General features: G+C 39.4%; 1 protein-coding gene across 1 annotated transcript in view; it reads left to right on the top strand.

The window, feature by feature from the left end:
* Positions 1-3,259: 3,259 nt before the first annotated feature.
* The window catches only part of LOC131256939 (uncharacterized), a 30,314-nt gene continuing 20,386 nt past the window's right edge, over positions 3,260-13,187 (top strand). The window contains exons 1-2 of the mRNA XM_058258054.1: positions 3,260-3,451; positions 3,586-3,989. Of these exons, the coding sequence (XP_058114037.1) occupies positions 3,361-3,451; positions 3,586-3,989 (495 nt within the window). The 5' untranslated portion in view covers positions 3,260-3,360. The remainder of the gene's footprint in view (positions 3,452-3,585; positions 3,990-13,187) is intronic.

The following is a 13,187-nucleotide window of genomic DNA, read 5'->3' on the forward strand; positions in this document are numbered from 1 at the left end:
TTTAAGAAAAAACCTTGTATGTGAGGGGTGTATGAAGGTGTTTGTGTACTTGCCCACTCAAGCTCACATACGTGCACTCATGCGCGAGTGTAAGGTGCAGTCACAAGCATTCAAGAAAGGTGTCGGCCATGCGTATAATACCCCATATAAATATTTTTTGGAAATAAAAATCCAGTCTATTACAAATGGCCCACTGAGCTTCCAAGCTTAGTCCATTTTGGCCAGGCTTAAGTTGAAATACTTTGCTTGAGGGCTGACCATGGCTTAAAACATTGCCCATTTATTAACTGAGGGAGACTCTGAGAGACCGTTAGCCCGGTTAACATATTTAAGATTTGTATCGTATTTTGTGAATACCATAAATGATTGTGATGCCTAATGAAAAAACCTAAATCTTCTGCAAAAGAGGATGACCAAGCTCAGCCAGGGCATGCATAATCATGATGGGATGGGTCATGCTTCCTTGTTTTGGCTTGTCATTGGCATAATCCAAACTTGGGCTTAGGTTTTACTTTGTTGGTCAGGGTTGGACAAATCTCAACTTAGCCCCAACTCGGTTAACAAACCCTGCTACCAATTTGTGCATTACATAGAAAGAAAAGTATAAGAGAGTGCATTTCAACATTAAAGTCTTAAATTTGTACCCATACTTGCTTTTTTTTAAAAAAAGAAAAAATAAAATAAAGATTTTTGAAGATTCCTACCTCGATGATAGATTATTTACTAATATATACATAAAAACATAAGGTTTTCAAATAACCACATTCACAATTCACTGTTTTTATAAATACCCACATCCGGCTATCATTTCATAACTTATTTTGTAACCATTATAAAATAATGAAAATACTTATATAGAGCATACAACAAATTTCTCCTAAGTAGAATATAAATCCTTTAATTTTCCTTCATATATTATATAACACAATTATTATTATTTTTAGCAAAGAGAAAAATAGATTTATAGGTGGAGGTTTTTTTTTTTTTTCATTTTTTTTAAATTATAAAAAAATTATCAACACTTAGAAAAAACTATCTACGAGTGGATAATTGTAATAATTACAAATTAAAGATCTAGTTATTTGTAAATGCTTTATTCTTATATGGGTATTTGCATGATTTAAAAAAAAATAAAATTGTGAATTTGCTTTGAGTAAGATGTTATGGGGGGAAATGGACAAACCTATGGTGAAAGGTCAGGTCGGAACGTTACAAGCTCGGTCAGGCAAAAGATGACACAAAGCTCGGATCCCACAAAGGTCCGCTTCCTACTTGCGGTCCGTGGTATAGTAACATGCTCACAAGAGCACCATATTCGTCAGCTCCAGGATATCCAAAGTTCGTCAGGAGCTCATGTCCATTTGCTTGACTAGTAAGGTAGGTCGGCGCGACTCATGTTAATACGACCCAGGTCGATCAAAGCCACCTCGGCCTCCCACTCTCATACAAGAGAGGTCCGTCCAATGTCTACTCCCAAAGATCTCAGAGGATATCTTCGACACGCTTAAGATTCTAGGATCTTCATTGAAGATCTCGGAGTATCCTACTACTAATTCGAGATCCGATTCCGCCCACAAAAAAGGAAGATTCATTCCATGCTACCACCTCTTATAAGCTATAAACAGAAAGGCCTCTAATGGTGGAAGGTACGTACAACCTTTTGCTCTAAACCCTTAATAATCGACTAGACCTATATCTCTTTCCTGACTTAGGTATAAGAGGGTCTCCTACTCTAACTAGGGTCTTCCTTATCTGTTTTTTATACACGTAAGCAAGGCAAGAGGGAGCTAACTACATTTCCGCATCAACATCAGACATGCATGATATGGGTGGATTTTTATTTCTTAAAAAATGATATGGGTGGATTTTTATTTCTTAAAAAATGTCCTAATATTTATGTATGTCTATACCATTTGTCGGTTGTGTTCTCACCTCATATTGACTATAAACGAAAGCTGTCTTGAATGGGATAATTTCAATCTTTCAGTTTTTCCGCGCATGAAATATGGTTAAAAAAAGAATACAGCAAGAACCAGCATTCAAATGACAAAATTCCCATGATTTTCGGTCAGATATTCCGGGAGATATCTTGGTCATCGCTTACTGAAGGTGGGATGCAACAGACCAACGGTCTGGATCACCGACCCATGGACCCCACTTATCAGAATCGAAATCTCGAGTATACTGTACAATATACACGGGTTACGCATCATAACAGATACCTCCGTGCTCGTTTCTTCCATCGCCAGAAAAAAAAAAAAAAAAACCCACTGGGAGAAACATTAATACTCCGGAAAAAAACTTTAATTTTGCAGCACATAGCGATAGATGATACACAGTCACTTGGATATATCAAACGTGAAAATTTATAACTAAAATCTAAACCGTCCATATGGTGCATCCCAATTTAGATGGTTTTAAAAACATCAATTATACATAAAATAATACCTCAACTAGTCGATTAGTTGGGATCTAACGGACGGTCAATATGAAAATTAACAAACGGTTTATATTCAGCGAATTTATTTTTTCAAATCAGTGATTATAATAACTCAATTAACATTATTTAAAAGTTTCTAATCTATCTACCGTGAGGTACCTGACTTGGACGATTTAACTCGAGTTACTTGAGCTCCGCGAGGACAGGTAGACGTACATGCGTATCATCAGTCACATTCTGTCAGAGTATCTAATAACCCCTGAAACCACTTCGACGTATCTAACCTTTTTATCTCCTTTTTGAAAGCAACTTTTTCCGTAACTATACGCTCTGTGTAGCCCATCGTGATGTCTGTCATATATCTGCTCCGCCCATCGGTTTCCACATATTATTTTAGGATGTTAGAGAAAAAATCAAGCAGATTAAAAAATAAAATGGGCCACACCACAAGAAACAGTGGGGATTGAACGTCCACCATTGAAATCTTATAGGGGGCCATTGGAGTTTTGGATCCATCTAATATTTGTGTTTCCCATTCATCCCAGTGCGAATGACCGTACGAACGGTTTGGAAGGCGTATAGACATCACGGTGGGCCCCACGGATGTTTCAACGTTAGGCATTTAAATCTTCGATGTTTCCTGCGTTGTGGCCCATCTAAGTTTTCAAATTTCCTAATTTTTGATAGGATGTGATAAAATGCAATGGGGAAACCAATGGATGGACAGGATATATTAAAAAATCACGGTGGGCCCCACAGAACTTGGGGCTACAGGTGATTATGGGGTTACAGGCGATTCTTGTGACCTCATGTTCACTGGCAAGTACGCAAGTAGCATCACTCTCTGCCCCCCATTTTCCATTCCACCCCAGTCCTAGGGTTTCAAAATCCCTCTACCCCAAAACCCTAACCCTAATTTCATGGAATTCAAATTTCGAGCTGGGGAAAATCCACCTCCTTCCCATTTTCCTCCTCCCTCAGATGGCTATTTCACTGCCCAGGCTCTTCGAGGTTTTTCCCCTTCCCTCTCCTCCTCTCTGTGTGTTTTTTTTTTTTTTTTAAAAATATATATATAAATTTAAAGTTTAAAGATTTTTCCTTTGATTTGCGATTTTGTTTCATATTATTATTTTTGGGAATTTCAGCGGGTTATATTAGCAGCGATCTTCATCTTCGGAGGCAGGAGCCGCTGCTGCTGCCGCATCCGATGATCCCAGCGCGGGAGGCGCTGCGGCGCGAGCTGGAGAAGGAGCGGATCCGTGAAGAGATCATCGCTCGCGAAATCTTGCGGAAACGGGAACTGGAAGAGGAGGTCAGGAGGGAATTGGCAATGGAGCGGGAGATCGAGCTGCGAAGGCAGGCAGACAGGTTCTCTTTGGCCTCTGCGTCTACCCATTCCGAACGCAGGGCTGTGGGCCCCGCACTCCACCACGAGAGGTTCCCGGGGCCCAGCCGACGTGAAGTTGGGGTGGTCGAGAGAATATTGCCCGTGGAGAGAGAGATCAGACCGTTGATACCAGAGGTTGGCAAGGGGCAAGTTGTGTTCTTGGTGAGTGACTTTCTGATCTTTTAGAGGCTGTGTGTGATGCTTGGCCAGGCAATGCTGCATGCGCAGTCCACCTTTTTGGACATCCGGGCCACTCATCTGGTGGGGCTTGTTGTGGACCAGTCATGCCACTTATGATCTCGTCCGTTAGATGATCGTGACTGGTCTGATTGGTGCCCTGTGCATGCAAATGCTTGATGATGGTCTATATTCAACAGGAAACAGTTCGTCAATCTCATGCATGAGACTTCTCCTATGGTGGAGATTTTTGGGGGCATGACCCATCTGTGATGAGCCCTCCAGATGAATGGTTGCTGGCCATTGGAGAAGTGACATTTTGTATGGAAGGTTGCTGCATGTTTCTCAAAAAGTTTTTTTTTTCTTCTTCTTTTGGTATGATTATTGCATTTAGTTTAGTGGCCTTTTTGGCTGCATGACTTTCCCCAATTTTCTACATTTTATTATTATTATTATTACTATTTTTTGTGGTAGATTGTTTGTTAGGTCCTGTCTGGATAGGAGGAATCTGTGGAAAATATATATATATTTTTTTGCAGAAAATCACCGTTTTACACTGTTTGAATTGCAAAAAACACTGAGGACTCAATTCCTTTTTCTGCTGCATTTTCTATATCTTGGAAATCATGATTGCCTTTTCCACAAAATCACTGTTTTCCATTGTTTGGATTGCAAGAAACGTGAATACTATTTCCACTGCATTTATTGTAGTTTTGGAAATCATGATTACATTTTTCCATGTCCTTACCTCGGATTGTTTCTATCCAAACAGGCCCTAAGACATTGAACTGTAGAGAGGCATGCATAGCATTCATCCTCTTGTCTAATGCCTAAAGTTCCTTCAAAACTTGCAAAGATGCATGTGTAAGATTTCTGGGTTTCTGTTGTAATTCCTGATGCATGTGTAAGATTTCTGGGTTTCTGTTGTAATTCCTGATGCATGTATTTTATTTGTACAATGAACATAGAATTCAAGACATAAACTGGACTTCTGATCTTTTTCTTTTTCTTTTTTTAAAATTTTAAAAGTCTATTTAATATTTTTTACATAGTGATCTTTTTAAGGATAACTGGATCTTTATTAATAAACAGCCAAGGCCGAAAAAATACAGCCCTAATAGGTATAATCCGAACAATAACTTAATCTTACAAATGTCTGCATCCTTCAAACCGGATGCCCACTTGACTAATTTCTACTTGATCCTCCACAGTGGCTCCTCCGGAACTCCTCGCTATTGAGACAACAACGCCTTTTTTGCTCCCCCCATAGGTTCCACATCATTGCCATCAGAGCAAGGTGCTAAATTGATTTCCGTTCCTTTCATATTCCTCTTCCGTGGCATTACCCAATTGGTGCTAAAGAACACTAAGACCTTTCATACGGTGAATAAATAGGTGATCCACTGTCTTTGCATGCTTTATGCACATAATGCAAACGTTACGTAGAATCATGGACCTCTTTTGTAGGTTCCTCCACTTGCACTGTTGTCCAGATTAAAGTATAGAACGTCTGAGTCGAGAATCTCCATGATGGGTTAGCTTTCCAAACCATCTCATCCCTACCATTCGGAACAGGATAGTAGTTCTGCACGCACTTCAATAGCCTAGCAAAATCACTCACTTTGTACCTAGTGAATGTTAATCTTGTCTTGCCTGTAATTGTTACTTGTATGCATTCCTTTTAGCAGTTCGAGGGGTGTTTGTTGTGGATGCCCATGCTTTTTGTATTTTGTGTTTCTCTCTTTCATTGCACATATAGATTGCATCTTCTTTCCCCCGTTCTGCTGTGAATAGTTTGTTTTTTCTTATGCAAAACAGTGTTTTTCAACATTGATTGACCTGCAATCAGTCCTGTATGAGATTAGAGCCTTTTAGCATTCTTCATCAACTCTAGTCCTACACCTTGCTTTTGAAGGATTAAGCTAAGACATTCAAATTGTCACTACATATTTTATTTCATAGAATCATGTAAACTACGTATAACCATTTGCAAAAAAAAAACATTTTGGAGGCATCAAGAACCATATGCACGAGTCTATATCTTTCTTTCTCAAAATGATTTTATATTTGATGGCAATAATGATCTTCTTTTTCATGAATTTATGCACATCTATGCATGCACAAGCATTTTTTTTTTTTTGCATACCTGGGTGTGTGGGAGGTCCATTCATGCGTGTGAGTGAATGCCATCTTAGTCTTCCTCCAAGCAATTTGTGGTTGCTTGTGAATGGTAGGTTTGGAAAAGCTTTTACAAGAAGTTGCCACCTGACATCAACCCTCTTTTATCCAAGCTCTAAGAAATGACCATGGTGGAGGCTCATATTGACACCATTCACAAGCCAACATGTCCCCACCCAAGTAATGACTGCTATCCCAACTATTACATACATGCCCTAAAAGCTGAGCAAGAAAAGTAGGTTTGTGGAGGGTTTAGGTAAACTGGTAAGGATTATGAAGACCTTAACTAGTGAGTTTCTTTGGCATTGCATGCTAGAAACCTTAATTGTTTGCTAATTTCCTTGCTCAGATAATGCACAATAGTTACGCACAATTGCTCATGATCAGTCTCACTAATTCATTATTTAGGGCATTTTGATGTTTCAAGGTGGTTGCTGGCCTCTGTGTTAATCTGTCCAAAAGATATACTGTAGGCATTGCTGTGTCTACGTGGAGGTGAAAGGCCGTGGCGAGGGCTCCCGGATGTAGTAGGGTTTCCCTTTCTTTGGTATATCTAGGGCTTCCTTTGGGGGTGAACCACATGCATCCTTTATATGGGATCCTTGAAAGATTGGTAAATGCTGTCATCTTGGAAGAGGTCTTATCTTTCTTAAGATAAAGTCGTCTTCAGCAAATCTTCCTACTTTTTGTTTGTCTATGTTCAGATCCTGAGTAAAGGAGCTACGAAGATCGAGAAGATGCAACGTGATTTCCTATGGGAAGCAATATATAGTGGCCACAAGTACCACCTGATGTACTTGGAAGAGGCTAAATTAGTTTGGGCATTGGTATTCCTTATTCGACATAATAAAAGTAGAAATTGGGCCCTTCTCACTAAATGGGTGTAGCGTGTCAGCAGTGAGCAGGAAGCTCTCTGGAGAAAGATTATAAGCAGGAAATATGGAGAGGAATTGGGGGTATGGATCGAGTGTAAAATCATGATAGATAGGGGTCAGTCTATGGAAAGCTGTTTCTGAATTTGGTAAAAGTGGATTTGGGTGTTTGCAAAGTTTTTGTGTAAGGGATCAAATTCAAAATTGGGGTAGGAAATCGTATCAGATTTTGGGGGATTCTGTCGGTGGGAGAATCCCCATTACTGGGGACTTTTTTGAGGCTATTTCGGCTCTCGCATAGAGACATCTATGAAAATGATGTAGGACAATTAACCACTTGCTCTAAAAGCTTGAACTGTTAGAGCATGGCGAATCAATCCCTTTATCTCATAGCCCAAGCCTCACATCTCATGGGTTAGGACCTTGGCCGAACCCCCCTCGTGGGCCCTAAATCACATGGGTACCGCCTCACATGAGCTACCCGAATCACACGGGTGGGGCCTGCCTCTCACGAGTCATCCACCTCACACGGGCCGCCCACCCCGAGTGTGTCCCGGCATCTCATGGGCTACCTTACTCGAGCCCGGTGTGAAAATGCCCTTGCATTAGAAAACCATCAGGCTTCTAACCTACTTTAGAAGCCTCCACACAACTCTACACTATGTACATTATCTCTGGTGTACAAGTGGTGCCAAAATTGTGTAAGTTCGTCATTTAGCCTCTTGCTTATGACAACATGCTCTATTACGTAGGGTGTTTGGGTAGAGCATAATAGAAGAATATTTTTATGTCATCTCTTGTCCTAGGATTTGAGTATCAGCAACTGAAGAATTTTGTGGTGTCTTTCCTTTGGAGTTATCGAGAAAGTGATTGGAGACAATTAATGTTATCTGTGTTAAGTCCAACAATAGGATTATGTGGCATCCTCCACCAAGTAATGGAGAGGAAGCTAAATACTGATGGGTGTTGACTTGGTAACCTGGGTCAGTCAGGTATAGGTGCAGTTGCTCTTGCTCAAGATGAGTGTTGTGAGATCCATTGGCTTTCCCAAGTTAAATTGGCTCATCCGTCTCCAATAGAATTGAGCTCCTTGTGATTCTTATGGAGTTAAGATGGCCATGGATTGTTTCTTGGGTCTCCTTGCATAAGGGGACTCTAGGAACGCTATTTCATGTGTATCTTCTTCATACTAGCCCCCTTGGACAAGTTTCTTTCACCCATTAATAAGATCATCCCGAAGGTCACTATTGGTCCCCACTTGTTTTGAGGTTATCCCGAATGATGCAAATGCGTTTCCTGATAACTTGGCTGAAGATGGTGCATCCAAACCCTCTCTTGTAATTTGTGCTTTCAGTGGATAGCTTTGCCTTTGTTCTTTTGCCCTTTTGTCTTAATAATATGAGGCTGAGTTCTCTATTTGTTTCAAACAAAGAACTTGTTCATGCATTTCTCCATTGAATATGGTTTGTTTCTGCATTTCTTTTTGACCATGTATTTGCATGCCAACAATGGGAAGGTTAGAGTTGACAAATTGAGATGATACCATGATCAGGGTTATGAAATCAATGGCTTGGATAGACCACTTGTGGGCCCCAAATCTACAAACTAAGTTCTGAACAGGGAAGTTCCCTACTATTCCATGTTGATGATTTTGTTGGCATGTAAGTGGTAGTAAATGTTTTCTAAACATTTGTTAGTGGGCTTCCTGCTATCCATGCAGCCAGCTACTTTGTCTTTACATTCTGTTGTTGGTTTGATGGCAGTACATTTTGTGCGCCTTCATGCTTAGAGGTTTGCCTGGCAATTGCACCTCCATGACCCTATCCTGCTCGCTTACCCTTTTGGGCATGCATTAATATACTGAGGGTCAATATTGGTGGGGCTGTGTTGGCATGTGAGTGTTGTCAATTTTAACCTCCTCCATGGCTAGTTTCAAGGGACCTGGTAAAAGAGGAAGGTTGATGTCTGCTGGCCAACCATTTGTAACACTTTTGTTAGTCTGCCATTTAAAAGCCAACCTCAAATTATTGGGAGAGTAAGAGGATGATGAGGATACAACAATAACAATAGGTTCACTATTTTAACTCCACTTTTAGAATTATTGACAGATGAATGGAGATATATGATCAATGATTAGCCCATTGGTGGACTGATAGATACACATGAAGAAGATATACAGGACCAACGGATGGAGAAGTTGATGGAATAAACAATGGATCAATTGTTAAGATCGATAGAGGAAGAGATGATCAATGATGATTGATGGCACATTATGGTACAGTGTATGTCAAAGTTGAGACGGAGGAGTTGGTCCCATCACAAAAATGATCATAACACAAATTGGATGCCAAAGGTGATAACGACAACAGTACGTCGACAAGGAGCTGATAGATTCACAACTTCATTATTTTAGAAGTGGGAGCCGATGTCTAGAATTTAGAGAACACAAATTTGAAAGAAGAGGTGGCATGATCTATGACGGCATTTGATGCAAACGGTGCCAATCGGTCACAGGCTGTCACCATCAATAGTTGCCAAAACCAAGGAAGACATGTTATAAGGTTGGATTGGTCATATGAATTCCTACTGGCTATAAATATGAGGAAGAGTTCTTTAAAAGGGGGAGGGGCCATCCATCATCACTAGATGGGTTCCAGATTACAATGCAAGTTGAACCGATCAAAGGTCAGGTTGTCAAATAGGAAATTAGACCTTAGATAAGGCCCATCCAACTGTCCTATTCAAAGATTGGACAAATTTGACCGCCTAGATTAAATATCTGAATCATTCAACTGTCCATATCGTTAATCTGGACCACTTCAATGTTGGTTAGATTGAGGATCTGGACTAGATCAAGGACTGGATGTTATATTTGGACCCGAGTAAATGCTCCAATTGGCTTGTGTGGTCTACGTTCCATTCAGATGGCCCTAATGTGTCGCTCAAATGTCTAGAATGGACCCCCATTTATTGTGGAGTCGGATGTAAAACAGCCCATACTTGGGGTATTTTGGGAAGATCTTTAAGATTTAGAATCTTTCTAGTTGTTTTTCCTTTGTCCAAAATTTTTAAATCTTATTGGATCTTATATCTTTTGTATTTTGGTCTATATAAGACCTTGGGAAGATCTTTAAGATTTATAATCTTTCTAGTTGTTTTTCCCTTGTCCAAAAATTTTAAATCTTTTTGGATCTTATATCTTTTGTATTTTGGTGTACATAAGACCTCTAAGCAATTTGTATGGAGAGTTGATGAATGAGATTGGAATAAAAAATGTGTGAGTTTTGGGAGAACATAGCCTCACGAAGAGGGGGAAACTTTAAAAATCAAGCTCTCGAATTGCGTGGGTTGTGCAAAAATCCATGTTTCTCCTCTTCTTTTCTTCCTTCTCATTCTTGGTTGGTTGGCAACGAGTTAATATTTTTTGAGTCAGCTTAAGCTGTTGGACAGAATCTACCCATCTCCGGGAGTTGAGGACAACTTAACCTGGCCGCTTTCCCCGTCTGGCCGACTCTGCACTAAGTATTTGCTTCAAAAGATTCAAGGCACTTCCCAATCTCCTCCTCTGCATTTTTCTTCTTCACTGTGGTTCTACAGCAGCCCATCGGAAATTGCTGCCTTTGCTTGGCTACTCGAGAGAGGTAGAACCCTCACAGTGGACAATCTCCAATGCCGGGGCATGATTCTTCCCAATATTTGCATTCTATACCTTAATGATGCGGAATCCATTAGCCACTTATTCCTCCGTTGCCCTTTCGCCAGAGACATGTGGTCTGCTATTCTTCTCAAATTCAACACCCAGTGGGTTATGCCAAATGATGTGGTTGGCTTGCTCTTCGCCTGGCGTGCAGGTCACGCCGATAAAGGTGTTAAAATGTTGTGGCATCTGTCCTTTTTAGCTACCCTTTGAGGAATTTGGAGGGGAAGAAACAATCACTGCTCTCTAGATCTTTCCTCTTCTTCCAGAGTCTTCGATTTGGTCATTAGCAAAGCAAGCGATTGGATTCTGGCTCTCAAATCTTAGGATGATGCTTTTCTTTTTCGGTTTTGCAGTCCTTCAGGCCCTTGCCTATCTGTTTCTTTCGAGTTGTATATCTGTTTGAGGTTTTTTCTCTTCTTGTTGTATAGTTGCTCTCTGTTTTTGTTTTCTTATGTTTTGTTTTCTGGTTGCTTTTGCTCCCTTAATAATATTTGCTATCTTCCCCTAAAACAAAGTCCTACCTTAGGAAGAGGAGAGTTTGGGTAGTTAGTATTTCGGTTAGACCAATCATTATATATCTTTAGGGGTTGTTGACATATTTTGAGGGGTTTGAGAGGATATTTGATGATGAGTTGCATGGTGGCAATTTTTGGGAATTGGGGTGGTTGATACATTATTATGAGGGGTGATGTCAACAAATACGGTGGTGGAAGCTCAGATTCTTGTGGTTGCCTTAATAGAAAGACTAGTTTTTTGGTTGAATGGAGTTGGATTTTACTTTGTGGGAATTAGGAATCTAGTTGTTGTGTGCTTTTTTTTTTTGCACTACTGGATTGTATCGCGTTATATTCTTCTTGACATATGTTGGGTGATTACATGGAAGGTCTGCACGTGGTTTCGTTGATTTGATGGGAAGGACTTGATGCGTGTAGCCAATGTTGTCAAAATCGTTATCATATCGCAAATCGTAATAGGGGTTGAATTGTATCTAATCACAAATTGAATTGTAAATCGTAAGATTTTTTATGATCTTCTCCAATACATGAAGAATATAAATAAATCAGATTTATTATTATTATTATTATTATTATTTTAATTTTTAAATTCAACAATCATCCTTTGCCATCAATATGCACCAAGTAATACCATGTCATGATAGTGTTAGGGGTGTGTTTGGATTATGGTAGTGTAATGTATTGTTCCATATTTTTTTCGTCATAACTGTATACAACTGTTTGCATTGCATCTCCAAAAACCAAAGTGCTTTGATTGTGAAATACCCAGCCTTCTCATCAATGGTATTTCAAAGGATGGTGCTGGAAAAGATATAGTAGCCCTACCATGATGTATGTGTTTTATCCACATTGTCCATCCATTTTGTGAGTTCACTTTGGGGCATGAGTAAAAAAAAATGAAGCAAATCAAAATCTCAGGTGGACCACACCATAGGAAACAGTAGTGACTGAAAGGCCACCATTAAAAACTTCATAAGGTTCATTGTTATGTTTATTGCCATCAAACCTATTGATCAAGTCACACAAACCTGGGTGAAAGGCAAACACAAATGTCAGCTTGATCCAAAACATTTGTGGCCCTCAAGAAGTTTTTGATGGAGCACGTTTAATCACCATTGCTTCCTGTGGTGTGGTCCACCTGATATTTGGATTTACTTTACTTTTGGGCTCATGCCTTAAATGAGCTTGCAAAATGGACGGATGGTGTGAATAAAACACATATACCATGTTGGAGCCCACAGAGCTTTCCCAGCTCCGGCCACAATCCACTGTTTTCCCATCTGTAAATGCTATCCAAACACCGACTTTATTGGTCAACATTCATATTTAATTGCAGACAAGTATTGAATTTAGTAATCATTGCAATGTTACAATACATCACATTACAATACCATGTTGCAATCCAAACACACCCTAAAGGATTATATCTTTAAGTCTTTCAAGAATTTTTCCGTAAAAACATACAAGGATCCTTTAATAATTATGTTCTTGTTAACTTTCTTGAATGTAGAAGAATCATGTTGGAAAAGTGCCATTTGATTTTGTAGACCGATGAAAAAAGATACTCTTATTTCTAACGATCATTCCACAATGCACACAAGTCAACACGATCATAACCATCCATAAAAACATTCCAGATAAGTCAAACATCAATTTTGTGTTTCGATCAGTTAAGAAGAAATCATAAAAAAAGCCCTATGATTTAATGTCGAAGAGAATATATACCATTTAATCTCTTATAAAGAACAAAATAAAATTACTTACATTTTCCAAACGACTCCTTTTTCTTAAAGTTTTTTTTTTCTAAATGATTCTTATAGCCCCCACCAATTTAAAAACATAAAATGAAAGGCAAGTGAAGCTTAAAATAGAAGAGAACAAGAATAATTTGAATCGTAAATCGTAGAATTCAAATCAT

The sequence above is a fragment of the Magnolia sinica genome, chromosome 9 (assembly GCF_029962835.1).
Source record: "Magnolia sinica isolate HGM2019 chromosome 9, MsV1, whole genome shotgun sequence".
NCBI classification, from domain to species: Eukaryota; Viridiplantae; Streptophyta; class Magnoliopsida; order Magnoliales; family Magnoliaceae; genus Magnolia; species Magnolia sinica.